Source organism: Ips typographus, linkage group LG4 (genome assembly GCF_016097725.1).
Source record: "Ips typographus isolate SLU linkage group LG4, UJ_Ityp_2.0, whole genome shotgun sequence".
In the NCBI taxonomy this organism is placed as follows: domain Eukaryota; kingdom Metazoa; phylum Arthropoda; class Insecta; order Coleoptera; family Curculionidae; genus Ips; species Ips typographus.
The window spans coordinates 2,039,320-2,055,435 of NC_138425.1; the positions used below are offsets into that span (position 1 = coordinate 2,039,320).

General features: G+C 35.7%; 3 protein-coding genes across 3 annotated transcripts; 2 read left to right on the forward strand and 1 right to left on the reverse strand.

Annotated features, from left to right (window-relative positions):
• The first annotated feature begins 1,208 nt into the window (after window positions 1–1,208).
• LOC145727972 (vesicle-fusing ATPase 1-like) lies at window positions 1,209–6,980 on the forward strand. Its single transcript, XM_081977858.1, has 15 exons — window positions 1,209–1,375; window positions 1,449–1,537; window positions 1,663–1,869; window positions 2,127–2,272; window positions 2,327–2,465; window positions 2,517–2,677; window positions 2,734–2,915; window positions 2,969–3,134; window positions 3,188–3,357; window positions 3,410–3,598; window positions 3,651–3,783; window positions 5,515–5,672; window positions 5,732–5,916; window positions 5,970–6,128; window positions 6,186–6,980. Exons 1-15 carry the CDS (start codon window positions 1,373–1,375, stop codon window positions 6,316–6,318), a joined length of 2,220 nt encoding a protein of 739 aa, XP_081833984.1. The 5' UTR covers window positions 1,209–1,372; the 3' UTR covers window positions 6,319–6,980.
• Window positions 6,981–9,354: 2,374 nt separating this feature from the next.
• Lint-O (L(3)mbt interactor in ovarian somatic cells) lies at window positions 9,355–13,832 on the forward strand. Its single transcript, XM_081977776.1, has 7 exons — window positions 9,355–9,574; window positions 9,980–10,803; window positions 12,491–12,734; window positions 12,790–12,902; window positions 12,961–13,159; window positions 13,212–13,498; window positions 13,560–13,832. The coding sequence occupies exons 2-7, from the start codon at window positions 9,994–9,996 to the stop codon at window positions 13,704–13,706; spliced, it is 1,800 nt and encodes a 599-aa protein (XP_081833902.1). The 5' UTR covers window positions 9,355–9,574; window positions 9,980–9,993; the 3' UTR covers window positions 13,707–13,832.
• Window positions 13,833–15,125: 1,293 nt separating this feature from the next.
• On the reverse strand, window positions 15,126–15,999 carry sing (MARVEL domain-containing protein sing). The gene is made up of 4 exons (XM_081978438.1): window positions 15,763–15,999; window positions 15,531–15,713; window positions 15,341–15,481; window positions 15,126–15,286 (listed from the first exon to the last, which is right to left on the reverse strand). Exons 1-4 carry the CDS (start codon window positions 15,916–15,918, stop codon window positions 15,206–15,208), a joined length of 561 nt encoding a protein of 186 aa, XP_081834564.1. The 5' UTR covers window positions 15,919–15,999; the 3' UTR covers window positions 15,126–15,205.
• Between the last annotated feature and the right edge of the window lie 117 nt (window positions 16,000–16,116).

Here is a 16,116-nt window from a genome sequence, read left to right on the forward strand (position 1 = left end):
ATGAACAGACAAAAATGTGTTAAATATTTATCATTTTTGGAAAAAAAACCATACGCATTAATGTAAACATAGTAATAATCTAAAGACAAATGTTAACATCCTCTTTACAGAGTGTTTACGTGTGTCATTTGATCAGCAATTTTTTTAAGTATTTGAGAAATCAAAAATAGAATAAAACGAATAGTTTTATACATGTGTTTTGATGTACATAGTAGTTTTCTTTACATGAAATTTTTATATTTAATAAAATCATTCAATTTTATGGCGTTTTTGATTGGCAAGCTTAGTGTAGAAGTCGTGTATTGGTATCTTGCTCTAGTAACTGTCATTGAAACAGTACCGCCATACTCTAGTTTTGCACTGAAGATGTCAACCGAATACGCCATTAGAGAATCCAAAATTTGACGTTAAATGCAGCGCTCTCTACAGTCTTAGTTTTGTTGACATTCTGCTAGATGGCGCTCTTCTAAACCGAACTAACTTACTGGTGACAGTTTGCATTTGTTCCTATTGTGGAAATTAAGTTTTTTTAGATGAATTTTTACGGTTTAAAATCAAAACTTGAGGTTATTTGCGTAAGTTTTTTTTGTTTGCTGCCGTTCATAAGTTTTTCAAGCCGCATTGTAACAGCAATTCAGGAAAAAGCCCAACCGTGTCAGATTTTTACTTTACAAAAAACCGGATCTAACTCAACAGTGGTTGAACACTTTGAAGTGGAATGATTTTACTCCAACACTATACTCAATGGTAAGTACAAGTGCTTTCTAGAACAGTAAACTTATTAGGTACTTGTTACATGCACAGGTATGTGAGTTACATTTTAAAGCATCCTTCAATGTGAGAGCAATAAAAATAATTTTGAAAAAATGTTGTTGGTAACAACATAAGAACAATTTACCAGTTTTGCTTACCTAGTTTCAAGGATTTACAGATTTTCTTACATTGAACAGTGTTTAAACTAGTTTGCTGTGTGTTGTACTTTCCAGGACAAATGTTCTAACCAATTTGTTTAGGCTGGATTTGATTGTGTATAAAAAAGCTCTATCTATACATATCTGGATCAGGAATGAACCCTTTTTTGGTTTTTCACTCACAACTTGCAATCAACTACACGAAACAATAAAAAAAAACATATTCTTTACTGCATGTGCATACGTTTGTGTATAAAACGAACGCCGCCAATCCGCCATTAAAAGTGACATTTCAGGCTTTCTAGTATAGAGGGCGGTGCTTCTTCTAATCTTGTGTTTGTGGTAATTGAATTGTTGGTTATGTTTGGCCCTTTCGCCCTTTTTCGTGGTATTGATTTTTCAAGATTTTGCGACACTACTGCAGCAAAAATAGCAAGAGTCAGTGAAAATTGGCCTAAATAATGGTAAGATTGTAAACTAACTTAAATCCTACCCACAAACTCTTCAAGTGTCTGTCTTTCCTTTCAATATTTTTAGGCCGTTTTCAAAGTAGCCAAATGTCCTACTGATGATCTATCCCTTACGAACTGCGCTATCACCAACGATGCTGATTTTCCAGGTGCCAAGTAAGTAATCTAGGACAAACACCTCTCAACAGGTTCAGGAAAATTTCAATTTCAACTTTAATTACTCACTCTGTACCTGCTGTTACTCATATAAGCGAGGAATGTTATATTCTTGTACCTTGTAGGCACATTCGAATTAACACAGGGGCTGCATACTTTGTGTTTTCAATCAAGTCTCATGCCAGCATCCCAAGGTATCACATAGGGTTCAGTTTGCCTCAAAGAAAATGGGCAGTGCTCTCACTGAACCAGGAGATTAATGTTGATCCTTATACTCCTGATGATTATGTTTCTAGCATTACATTGGAAGTTGATTACATGCAGAAAAAAGTGTAAGTAAGGTCTACAACACTCTAATATATCACAAATTGTTGTTTGTGTTTAATTAAGGCCTGGTAATTTTATTTCAGAATAATTTTATTCCACAGTTTTTATAGAAATAGTGAAATCAGATGCTATTATTGGTTAAGACTGTTATTTCCATAGCAATTATACTAAGTTTTTTTGTGTATCTGTTCACATTATTTTTTTACTAAACTAAACTTACATCAAATTGGCTTATTACAAATAAAATAGACTAAACTTCTAGTACTTCTCAAGAACCATATGATACTGATGAAATGGCTAAAGAATTTGTATTGAGTTTCCCAAATCAGGTGTTTACAGTGGGACAGCAGCTTGCATTCTCCTTTAAAGACAAAAAATTGCTTTTAGTTGTGGTTAAAGAATTGCAAGGTACTCTAGATTGTTGACTGTTTAGAGAAAGGGTATAATAAACAAGAGTTTTAGCCGTCAACTCGACGACTTTTAAAGAGGGCCGCGAATCTAAGCCTCACAATGCCAAGCTGGGGCTTTTAACACCCAACACTACTGTTCAGTTTGAAAAGGCTGAAAATTCCTCCTTAAATCTTGTTGGAAAGTCTAAAGGGTGAGAGCTGGTGGTATAAATGAAGGATTGTGATAATTAGGGGTTTTGTAGTGTTCAAGTTCGACAGTCAATTATCAATCCTGACTGGGACTTTCAAAAAATGGGTATTGGAGGTTTAAGCAATGAGTTTAACGCCATATTTAGGCGAGCTTTTGCCTCTAGAGTTTTTCCACCTGAAATTATTGCCCAATTGGGTTGCAAACACGTTAAAGGTTGACGTTTACTTTCATTAGAGTTCCACCATAGTAAGAGGGTTAATTGTTTAAAGGTATCTTGTTGTATGGACCTCCTGGTACTGGAAAAACTTTAATGGCTAGACAGATCGGTAGAATGCTCAACGCCAGAGAGCCGAAAATCGTAAATGGTCCACAGATTTTAGATAAATATGTTGGTGAATCTGAAGCTAATGTTAGGAGGCTTTTTGCTGAGGCTGAGGAGGAAGAGAAGAGGGTTAGTTTTTGTTAATAATTACTGGAAATTGTGTGCTTAAATAGGGATTATAGGCGGGTCCTAACAGTGGTTTGCACATTATTATATTTGACGAAATCGACGCTATTTGTAAACAGAGAGGTTCAGTGGCTGGGAATACCGGAGTGCACGACACTGTGGTGAATCAGTTGTTGTCAAAAATTGATGGTGTTGAACAATTGAACAACATTTTAGTTATTGGTATTTTTGTATTTAGTTGGATGAATAGTTTAGGTTTATTAGTGTAAATGCAGGAATGACTAACCGGAAAGATATGATCGACGAAGCTCTTATGCGTCCAGGCAGATTGGAGGTTCAAGTAGAAATTAATTTACCCAATGAAGAGGGACGTTTACAGATTTTGGAAATCCACACTGCCCAAATGAGAGTACACAAGAAAATTAGTAATGACGTTGACTTAAAAGTAAGCCATTTCGGTAACTAGTTGAGCAGGTTTTACTTTGATAATTAAAAAGGAACTAGCGGCTTCGACTAAAAACTTTTCGGGAGCCGAGCTGGAAGGTTTAGTGCGCGCCGCCCAATCTACTGCAATGAATCGTTTGATTAAGGCGGCTAATAAAGTGGAAGTTGATCCGGAGGCTATGGAAAAATTCTTGGTTATGCACTCGGACTTTTTGCACGCTTTACAACACGACATTAAACCGGTATGTACGGTTCACAAGCCCCACTATCCAACCTGACTCTTGGTTTCAAAAGGCTTTTGGAACTCACGAAGAAATCCTGAACCAATGCTTAATGAGGGGAATTATTAATTGGGGAGCTCCAGTAACTCATATCTTGGAGGATGGTAACTTGTTGGCTCAACAGGCTAAAGCTTCAGACGGATCCGGTAAGTTACTTTCTTATACAAGGTGCGTCGTATTGTTATGATTTTTTTGGATTCTACATCAACATTAGCATTAGGTTAGGTTAGGTTGGGTTAACCAATCAAGTTTTATACGTCACTAGAAAGTTTATTTTATTGGCTATCCATTGAGAAATTAGTGGGCATTATTGACAATTAGGAGTCAAAATTTTACTTAGCAGTTTACTCCCAGGTTCAAGGGGTGGCAGTTGCCCCCACCCTAAATATCAAATGTAAAATGTAACTAGCCGCAAAGCGACCAAACCACCACACGACCATCACGATTTTACATTTGTGTACTTGCAAAGTTGCAAAATGCATCTGCATCATTATTACCACTTTTCTGTAAAAAAAGTACCACCAATTTATGGATACTAAGTTGCTTTTCAGTTGGTTCTTCTGAGTAGTATTGAGCAGCTGCATTTGAGATCCTGTTTCCTTAGCCTTCTGAATAACTGAAGACAAGAACTCATCAGGATTTGATTTTGGATTTACTTTTCCAGCTGAGGCACCAAAATCATCAAGTGTTACCATAAGTGTTATGAATTTAATGCTTGATCCAACAGAGGCCAATGTTGATTTTTTTCAGTAACATTTTACTTCTGTTGGTGATGGTTCTTCACTTCGTCTGTGCAGCTACAGTAGGAAAGCAATCATATGTTTACAGCCTTCTAATAAACAACACCATCACGATTTTGCGAGACAAGTTAGAGTAAGAAACACAAAACCATCAGAGTTTTTAAAGAAAATCTTCCAGTAATTCTGAAAGTCTTCAAACATCAAACATTATCTCAGGAAGCAAATAGTGCAACTCGGAAAAGTGCCTTCCAACTGCTCACGTTAAAAGGCGTCAAAATCACGTTAATTTTACCTTTAATTAAAAACCATCGTAAAAATTCGGAAAAAGTGACAGACAAATTATAAAGGAAGCTACTGCTGTTGCAGAGAAAGTCGGACTGGAGGAGAACATTACATCAATGCCGCATATTACAGGGAAACAACGTCATAGTAAACATCGTCAGAAGCAATCATCCAGCAGAAAGCCCTTCAGAATACTGGAAGAGGGTTTAGTAATACCATACTTGGATTCAATTATCACCTCCCTTGAAGTACGTTTTCCTGAAGAATTTTATTTAAACTCGGCGCAGATGCAAAAGATGACAACTGAAAATCTGAGAGTTTGATTTACGGAACATAAAGAATGAAATCGAACTTTGGCAGCAATTGTGGCACGATAGGCTTAATCTAACAAATCTTAGAGTTGTTAATATCCTAAAATAAACCAATTCCTTCTTTCCCGAAATGGAAAAAGCATTGAAAATGTTGATCGCTTTACCATGCACGACCTGTACAGTAGAGAGATCCTTTAGCAGCCTCAGAAGACTAAAAACATGGCTAAGAAGCACTCTCTCTGGCCATGATGAGTGTACACAGAGCTATAATAAATAAAAACCTAAATAATTTTAATGATAAAGTGGTTGAAAGTTTTGCAAAAAATCCCCGCAAGTTATGTTTTAATTAAATATTATTTTTGTTCAAATAAATAATTATTACTGTATTTAAAAGTTTGATTTAGTTATTTGTCGAGGGCTTGTGAAGTTTTATACATTGATATTAGAACCGTTCTTATTACAATCGTCATCGAGGCACTTCCAAAGTGTAACACTTCATGCTTTCGACTGTGTACATGATACAGTTTTGTATTGAACCTTTTAGGGATTGTATCAGTGCTTATTGAGGGTCCGCCAAACGCTGGAAAAACTGCGTTGGCCGCTCAAATAGCGAAAAACTCAGATTTTCCTTTCGTCAAAGTGTGCTCGCCTGAAGAAATGGTGGGTTTCACCGAAACCGCTAAATGTTTAAATATCCGTAAAGTGAGTTTCACCTGTCTTTACTAATAAGACATTCCTGACTACCTGAAACGTATTATTAGATATTCGATGATGCTTATCGGTCAACGTTGAGCTGCATTCTAGTCGACAACATCGAACGATTATTGGATTATGGTCCCATTGGGCCAAGATACTCCAATTTGACTTTGCAGGCTTTACTAGTGCTGTTGAAGAAAGAGCCTCCGCCAGGCAAGAAACTCTTAGTGATTTGCACTAGCAGCAGAAGGTTTAGCATTTCAAACAATACTGAAAGTCCATTAACAGTTTTTTTGTGACCAGGCAAGTGTTGGAAGACATGGAAATGTTATCAGCCTTTACTACCGTGCTTCATGTTCCCAACTTGTCCAAGACCGAACATTTGTTGAACGTTCTTGAAGCTTCTGAGGTGTTTTCACCCAGCGAGTTAAAGCAAATTACTCATCATGTGCATGGAAAACGGTCAGTAGTTAAATTCCGGTATTTGGGTGGTTTTGTTAATGTCTATTACATTTTTAGCATTTTTATTGGAATTAAAAAACTACTAGCGTTGATCGACATGTCCAAGCAAGTGGACGAACGACATCGTGTCATCAAGCTGATCACCAAATTGGAGGAGGACGGGGCTTTGGAGGATCCTGGCATGGCCTAGAATCGCCATCACGGACATAAATCCAAACTCGTCTATTTCTTAAAGGGTTGCTCTAGAAATATTTTTAGTCGTCAACTTAAATAGTCAATTTTACGTTTAAGGCTAAAAAGTAGAGCTCAATGATTTTTGTTCTGTTTTCAATCAGTCAGGCAATAAGAATTATTACTCGATATTGTAAAGTCTATATAAACTGTTGAAACATTCCAGAAATAAATATATTATACAAGTAGCTTGGTAGTGTAATGGTTAAATGTTATAAATATTGTATTTTAATTGTTCTGATGTCTTACGAGCATCTTGAAAGTCACTAATCGTTAATTGTTTATTACACTTTAATATTGCGCCATTATATTCAACAATAAGTCTATTTTTGAGAGACTTGCCAAGTTTTCTGTTTGAAAATGTGTGTCTAGAACTAAAAATGTCTCGTTGTAGTTTAAGTCAATTTAAAATTGAATATGTATTAGTATCGACACAAAGATTGGATCTTTAAAATTGGTAAACTAAATTAAGCATTTTAGATTCAATGTGGTTTGTCGACTGTTTATTTATTACCTTTTTCTGATGAAAAATAAACGTACTATAAATAATCTAATTGTTAATTCTCTTTTAGGTGTATTTTATTAATGGGTGTGCTTTGTTTAATATATTTTATTAAATTTCGTCTTATTATTAGTCAATTATTCAACGATTTAAACATTTTTTTATTCACTACATGTTCAAAAAATTTTTAAATCACTTGTTGAATAATATTTGTCTATTTAAAGATGTAAAAATAAACATCAATGTCACATCACCTACGGGGCGCGATGCAAATTTAATAAAATATTGTATTTTAAACACGTGACTTAACCGGTTTATTCACTCGAAGAAGTTTAAGTCACTTGCTGTATAAATCACTATTAAAAGTGTTTAATCCAAAGAAAATGGAGTTTTATTTAGTAAAAGCAATCACATAATGATTTAAATTACTAACTAACCAATCAGTAGTGATTCATAAACATGGGCATCAGTTATCATCAAAAGACGATTGTTATAATCGACGCATTGTTTTAATTTAATGGTTTTATACCGCTTACAAAAATTTGTCTAGAATAAGCTTGTTTTTGGTTGTCATTCTATACAGATATTGTTATTAAATTAATAATTGTTTAAAGACAATTATTTATAAACTTTTTCTACTTATCACTGTCTCAACCACGTCCGTCGACCGAAAAAGAGCGCACACAACGTCTCCCCGAAAATTTTCAGGGTCTCGTTTGAGATTGCGTGCGCGCGCATTTTATTTCGATACGCTTGTCGTTTGAATTCGCTCACCGGGGCTAATGATGTACTCGAAAATCTACTTGAATCGGTAGATTAAATTTTACGTAATTTATTATGCCAGATTTTGTTATAACCTTCTGTTCAGTGACTTTTGACTGTTGCATCACATCTCTGATCTCATTTCTCAGTTCATTATATTTTTGACAGTTCATTATATTTTTTGGTTATTTTGACGTTTTTATCAGATCAATTCAGTAAATAAACAGCGCAAGCGTCTTAAATAAAGTAGTTTTCTTTGAAAAAATACATTTTTTTCTTAGCACCAGTATTTATTAAGATATTGGAGCGAAAATTTGAAATTCAAAATTGAAAACAGTCACGTGATCTTCAGGACATTTTTTAACCTAAAATAGTCGATAAAACAATCACGTCGTCTTCAGGAGCCAATTGTTGTACAGGGTGGGCCAAATGTGTCAAAAAACCTAATGGCGTTAATATCTGTCACCGTTTGACAGATATAGGATGTTTCTCAGGTGCATTGTTTTTTATTTCTGAAAATAAAATACATTTCTAGAGCAACTTTTTGGGTAGAATCCAGTAGTGTAAATAGTTTTTCTTTTTTAAATGGAATACCCTGTATATTATTTCATTTTTAAAAAGATCTTAAAATTACCATTCTAAAGACATATAACACTTGATATTTGAAAGATTTTTTTGTGCTTATGTCAAAAACCGTGTCTGATGACCGTGAAACTATTTACACTACTGGATCTACGCAAAAAGTTGCTGTAGAAATGTATTTTTAAAAATAAAAAAATAAGCACCCGATGGAAGATTTGAAGAAAAGTACGAATTCCATTCCTTTGAAGAGAAGCACCCTGTATCTGTCAAACCATGACAGATATTAACCAACGGTTTTCGTCATTAAGTTTTGTATTAAATTCTCTCTATTAATAAGAGCACTTCCCATTTGGCCCACCCTGTACAGGTAACTTTTTAAATACCATTTTGACATTAAAGAATTAAATTAACTTGAAATGTAATTTTAATCTTAAAATGGGTCACGTGACCTCCAGAGGACTCTATTTGAATCTTAAAACAGTAATGTCACCTTAGAAATGTCGTTTTATCTTTAAAAACTGTCACGTGACCATGGTGGACTTTAAAAATGGTCACGTGCACATAAGTAATGTTATTATAATTTGGAATTGATGAGACACAGAGAAGGTATAACAAAACAGTCACGTGACTTTTTTTAGTATTCTGTTTCGACCTTAAAAAGTAGTCATATTAAACTTAAATTTCAACTTAGATTTCAAAATGGTATCGATGATGTTTTGTAGTGAGAACAGTGTTGGTCAGTTTTACCAGTGGCGTCAATACAACCATGTTACAAGAGAAACCTTTAACATGTAGTCGTTTGCTTATGAGGTATGGCAACACTGCTTTGTAAATGTCATGTCAATTGCGCGACTGACAGAGAAATGTCATTACTGTCATTGGGGGGGATATATTTTTGCTTTTAGAAAAATAACCACTTATGTTTTACGAGTTTTACTGTTTGATTTAATTTCAATAATTATGATTAAATCCAACTAAAATTAATTCATCTCGTTATTATTTCGGCCATCATCAAACAAAAGAAAATGGTGCGCCACTGCTTAATAAAAGGTTCGATTTTTTAGGACAGAACATAGGTGCGCAAAACTTTTAGGTAGATTTACGACGCATTTAAGGTAGAATTGTCGAAGCATTCGGTACGAGACCCTGATCCGTTGTCGCAACACGGAAAACCAAACCCGTCTGTGGCCGCTCCAAGAGCGTGTGTATGCCGACAAGTGCGTGAAAAAGCCGCTTAATTTTCCAGGTTTTTCGTTGGTTTTATGTGACGGACGAACGCAAAAAGTGCTTTAAATTGTCCGCAAAACTATTGTGAAGCGATATCAACCAAATTCGAGCGAATTCAACGGTTACTGGCACTTTTGAACAGGTAAAAAGCGAGACGCGATTTAGTTTGCATGCCTTGCTCTCTTCTGCGCGCCTCCGCCGTAAATTCGTCTTTCGTGTTTCGTTATTAAGGTTTGTTTTGTTGGCGGGCGAGCACGTTTTTTGTTGTCAAACTTTAAATTTTTGTCTAATTCCGGTTAGGCGATTGTTAACGTTTTCAGTTTTGTTAAAAGTCGGTGCGTGTCAGCCGTTTGGTCGGTGGGCGCATTCAATTTCGTTCCGAGTTGAAGTTTGATAAGATTAAAGTCGTGTAAAAAGCCAAGCGCGCAATGCGTTGTCAGCCGCCGTTACATATTATATAGAGATGCAAAATATCCGCAAACGCTTTATAACCTCTCTCTGTTGTACTTGCTGATGTAATTATTAATTGATTTGTTTTTCGCGTCAGGTGAAAACAGAGGGATGAATCACGTTCCAACTGCCCGTAATCGGGAGCGTATCCTGGAGGCAATTGACCAGCTGAGAAAAAGAAAAGCACGACCGGATGTGACGAGAATATGCAACTATTTATTTAGACGTTTTCACGTGAGCACCCTCGACGCTAAGGCCGATTTAGAGTGGTGCGTCACCAATAACATCGTACTCAAAGTGGAGTACAAAGGGAGCATCAGCTACAGGAACGCGGCCAAAAAATGGGCACAAATGCGTCACCGCGAAGCTCAAGGCTATAACTCAAACAACCCGAACGCTTTAAACAAATTGACCGTCAGCAAAAATTTTATGGAAATGCTAACGACCGTTTTCGGAGGATTGGTAATGGAGGAACCCGACTATCTGGAAGTCGGGGTACCGCCCAAAGAAATCATTGACAACATTTTGTCGAAAGACAGCGTCCGCTACACACGTAACTACATCGCAATCTTGCTCATCAAAGAAGTGGAGCGGGGCAATTTGATCAAACTGGAAAACGGCAACTTTCTTTTGGGGCCCTGCGCCGACGACAGACGCCCTGAATGGATGACGAAAGAGGCCGAACAAAAGTTCTTGCCCCAAGTGGCCAAACGGAATTACAGCACCTCGGAGAGCGTTCGCGCAGACGCCTCCGATCATGTGGGGGCCGCAATCAAACCGAAAAAACGGATGATAGCAAAGATGCAGCAGGCGCAAAGATTGCAAGAAAAATTGGGAAGACGAGACCAGGACTCGGGAGATGAAAAACCATCCGGATCACGTTCCGAAAATGGAAACGTACGACTAGGAGGCCGGCGAAAGGTCAGTATTATTTTTGTGGGGCCCTTTTTTTTTGTTATGACATTTCAACTTTGTTACCAAATCACAAAACACAACCGTCAAATGTCATACATCAGGCAGCTGATTGGTTACACTTTGCTAAACAAAGGAACAAACCTAGTTATGTCATCTGTCAAATTTTCTACTACATACAAGAGATTACAAGGACAAGTCTCTTGTTTTGTGTTATTTGTTTTTAATCATTATTCCAAGTTCCCAAAATGGCTAAATATAAAACCGTAAGTAGTAAATAATTTATCATTTACATTCTAAATTAATGATATCACAATATTGAGTTAAAAAAAGAGGAAAGTATTGAGTGTATTGTTGTGTGCAACCAACAAAAAATGGCTATAGCACAAGCTCTAATTCACTTATTTTGTTCTCAACAATTTATTCTTTATATACACTTAAATTATTCAGCTCAGTGTAGTTTTAAATAATATCTGAAGTAATAACTAGTACCTAACATTAATTAGGTTATTAGAGGACCTACACTATGAGGCAGCTGTAAAGAGAATAAATAGAAAGGAGTTAAAACACAAATTTTTGCAATATTCATATAATCACCATTTACTCTCATTTCATTAGACAAAGATCAAATATATAGTGTGTTTTATAACATTGTCATCATACTACTATAGCTATTGCCACTTTGATAGTTCAACTTTCAAACTTCAATGTGTTTATCGGATTTGTAAATACTAGAGCAGTTCTGTTACAAAATGCCATTCAGGTCTAGTGAAAATTAACAAAACCTCTAGTGCCAAGAACCTCAAAATGCTACTGACAACTTTCTAAAAATTGCCAGAAGCTTCTACACCTGTTTTAAGCTTTTCCAGGACTGTTTTAAATTGACAGAGGCCTCCAGGACTATTTTGAAAGTTCCATAAACTTTTTGATACTATTTAAAACCTTCTAAAAAGTGCCAGAAGCCTCTACAAGTGTCTTAACACTTTCAAGAATTGTTTTAAATTGTCAAAAGCTTCTAGATCCATTAAGAAAGTGTCGGTGGCCTCTAAATACTACTGACAACTTTCTAAAAAGTGCCAGAGGCCTCTAGAGTTGTGTTGAAATTTGACAAACAATACTGTAAACCTTCTAGAAAGTGCCCAGAGGCATCTATAAGGGTTCTAAACCTTGTATAAGAATTTTAAAATAACCAGATGCTTCTAGAGTCCAGTACAAGTGTTTTAAGGGCCATTTGACTGTGACATTTTGCACATTAGCCTGTCACAGTCAAAAACCTAGTGCTCCTAACAAACTTGGTTGGTCATATGCTATATAATTTGTAGCTTTTGCCTTAAGCTATATTTACATAAAACTATAATTATCACTTTTAATCACCGACATACGTTTTTTGACACTACAAGAAACCCCCTGAAAATAAGTAATTTATCTGTTATTTGAATTAGAATCTTTTTATAATCAAACAGTGGTCTTGGAAATCTAAATTCATTTCAAGACCCAATTTAGTTATCTCCCATTCTTGCTAAAGCACTACTGCAACTTAATAATAATTGTAATAACCTTATTACAAAAGGCGAAATTGAAGTCAAAGACATCTTAACCTAAAGATGATGATACATTTTGACAACTTAATGTGTGTAATACAAATATACAAGAACGTTTACTGCATACATGTCTAAATGTCATTCTATTTTAACAGAAAGCTAGAAAAGTGTTTGATCCATCCGACACGCACGTTCCTAAGAAACGGGGACGTCCAGCGGGTTCCACTAAAGCCAACGCTGAAAAACTTGCCTATTCGAAACGCGATGAAGATTATCGGCCAGACTCTCGAACCTCCACCAGCAGTCGGGATCACGGTGGAGTATGTTCAGTTTGTCATACTCAAAGCCGTCGAGGGCTCAACGATCGTATGGTGGCCTGCAGGGAATGCAGCAATAAAGGTTTTAATTACTTCCTTATCTATTATTGTCTTACTTAAAGTTTTGTTTATTGCAGCACACTATAGTTGCCTTAACGGAGACGATATGATGCTGAAAATGTACCCAGACAACACTTGGCAATGTCCGCATTGCAAGACTTGTGTTGTTTGTTACGAAACGTCGAATGCGGTAAGTGTTTGGGAGTTTTTTTCTAAAAATTGGTTAAAAATATTGATAATAATTTCAGGGTAATTTGATCGTGTGTTCAGTATGTGCGGATGGTTACCATGCTGCGTGTCACCAACCAAGAATCACCGAAAAAATTAAGAATGGACAAAGATGGTTGTGCGTCAATTGTGAAGTGACTCACGAAATGAAATTGAACGATATCCAGTCGAATATTGGAGAATCGATCAATCACAAAATTACGATCAACAATGATCAAGGTAAGTGAATGGATTGATTGAAAGTTTTGTGTTAGTTACAAAATAATTTTAGATAAAGAAGCTCCTTCTCAATCGAATTCGGTGTCTGGTGGGTCTAGTACGTATGATTCGCCACCTGTGAGTCCAACACCGGAATCAAGCCCTCCTAGAAAAGTAAATTCGGTGTCTCCTACCAGATCGGTAGTTAACTCGGACTCTAGAGACAGTGTCAATCATTCGGACCAGGATGATCCGGAAATAGATCCGAGCATTCCGGACGCCACTCATTGGACCCCCGATGAAGTCTACGACTACTTCAAACAGTATTTTCCAGAAGAAGCCAAAGTATTTAAAGAACAGGTACTGTCTTAACTATGACCCGTTTGTTAACCGGATAAATTTAATTTTGTTGTTTTTTCAGGAAATCGATGGACGTTCTTTGTTGCTTCTTAAAAGATTGGACGTGTTGACCAACTTGAATCTGAAATTAGGTCCGGCCTTGAAGATTTACCGACACGTCACAATGCTTCAGGTGCGCAGAGACGATCGTCGTCTTTATTGGTTGTAAATAGTCGCACGCAGACTGTTAAACTGCTTGTAAATAGTTTTAAGAACTTGTGAAATCCACTGATTTAAATAATGTATATTTTTGTTATAATTCTCGCATGCAATTTATATTATTGAAACTTAAAAATTGTTGTTTTATTATGATTACTTCCCTCATTGTACTAGCAGCCAATAAAATTCAATGAACCTTTCTAGTTCGACCAATGAGAGCCGTTATATACTGAATAAATCCCTAGTTGCTAAAATTTTACACTGAATAAACACCTCCTACCTTTTTCGAATACGTTTTTTTGAAGAACATTTGATATTAAACGAAACGGGATTTAGACACATATAAAATTTAAGCTATTTTCTTCAATATTAACAATTAATAAATCACTATAACGTAGTTTCCATTAAAAAATTACATAAATTAAAATATTATAACGTCTGATTGTCAATCTGAAATGTAAACAAAAATATACATGGCTGAACGAAAATCTGTCGTCTGCTGGGGTGAGTTCAATATTATCATTAATTTCATCACGTTTAGTTTAGTATTTGTGTTCTAACTAAGGTGTTTTCTTGTTAATAAACTAAAATGTGAGTTTTCAGGAAATAATCTTGACATATACATACCCCTCGGCGTTCACGTTTTATCACGTAAAATGTGCATTGGTAGGTTTTTTGCAAAATTTTTCTTTTAGGCAAATGGTTTCGACTAAATAGTTCTTTGGAAAAAATCCTTCGACCTGCGGTCTCAGGATTTTATCGTCGAATTATTTAGTCTCAATCATTTTCCAAGCAAAATTTTGCAAAAAATCCAGGAATAGTTTTCTTGACACATGGTGAATGCACTAAATACAAATTTCATATAGTCAAAATTTTACCCTTTGAGAATGACGTCAAGCAGGTGAAAAAACACGCATGTCTGGAATTAGATCACAAATTTTAACCTACAAATGCTTCGAAAAATGAGTGATCATGAGAGTTTCAGTTGACATCTGGAAACTGTTTCTTTTCGTACTCGAAAAAAAGCAGCACATTTAGAATTAGCATTTGGGCCTTCTCATTGTAGCGCAGCATTTTTATACCTTTGATATTCGTTTAAATCAAAGTGACAGTAAATGTCAACGTTTTTAATTTAACAGGACGACAAAATTAACAACGTGCCTTTTTTGCTAAAATTGTTTATTTCACATGTTTGATATGCGAGAAACAAAGATGTAAAAAGATGACGTCATTCTCAAAAGGATCCAAAAATCCAACTATATGTAGAAATTTCTGTATTGGTAATAAAACTATTCCAGGATATTGAACAAAACTGAAACTCTGCTAAATATAAAATATTGGCAGTCCAAAGAATTAGCAGAATAGCGTGTCCTACTGAATAAAGCAAAGGAAATAAAGAATCCACGTTCAATAAGAGTCGAAAAACATATCAATCATACTTATTTATTTATAATAAATTAAGAGTTGTTAATTCACTTAAAATAACAAAACTGAACAAACTTACTTATCTTAGTACCTGTAACCCTTGAAGTATCTATACGATTTATAAGCATCGTAAGCGTACAAAAGACCTAGTACCGATCCAGCCAGCTAAAATATAAAACAAATTATTACAATTGTCAGAGAAGAAAGCAAGAAACTTACATAAGCAGCGCTCATTGCGGGGTACACTTGATAATGTGGAGTGATCATGTAAACCGGCTCTAACACTATATTCACCACGTATCCCAAGTAGGAGCAACTACTCATGTAGGTTAAAGCAGCCAAAATATTAAATAAAACTTCCTAGAAAAACTGAATTAAATAAAAAGGCAATAAAAATTAACAAACTTACAAATAGTGAGGATTTGATAAGGTTTATAGATTTAGGCGAAAACAGGTAACAGACTAGAAGTAGAAAAGTGGTCAAAAAACACCAGGTCACGTTTGTAACAAAAGACTGGAATGAAACACCCATAGTGGAGGAATAATTGGCTCCATACTGTAAAGCCAGGCTTTGGCAGAAAAATCCGATTACCTAAAAGTCATATAACTTTGATTCTTGTTAAACAAACGAATATACTTACAATTTCAGCTAATTTTAATTTACCAGGTCCAGTTTTAAGAAATCCCAAGTGAATGCAGCTACAACAACGAAAACAACAACAACAACCCACTCCACCTTGTGATCTTGTTTGGTGTATAGGGACTGTTACCATTGCAGGACCTCTAGTTCGTATCATGTTTTATACAGTTGATTAATGAATCTTGTTCAGACCGGTTTAAAACCAAATGCACATTTTTTTCATGTGTGCAACTCATTGGGGCACGCGACTAAGACTGTGTCTCGTACAAAAATATAAACATCTTTGTCTGCCATATGGGATCAATGCTCAGCGAGGGTTTAGAAGCTATTTTTAGTACATTTTTTTGTTTAACGC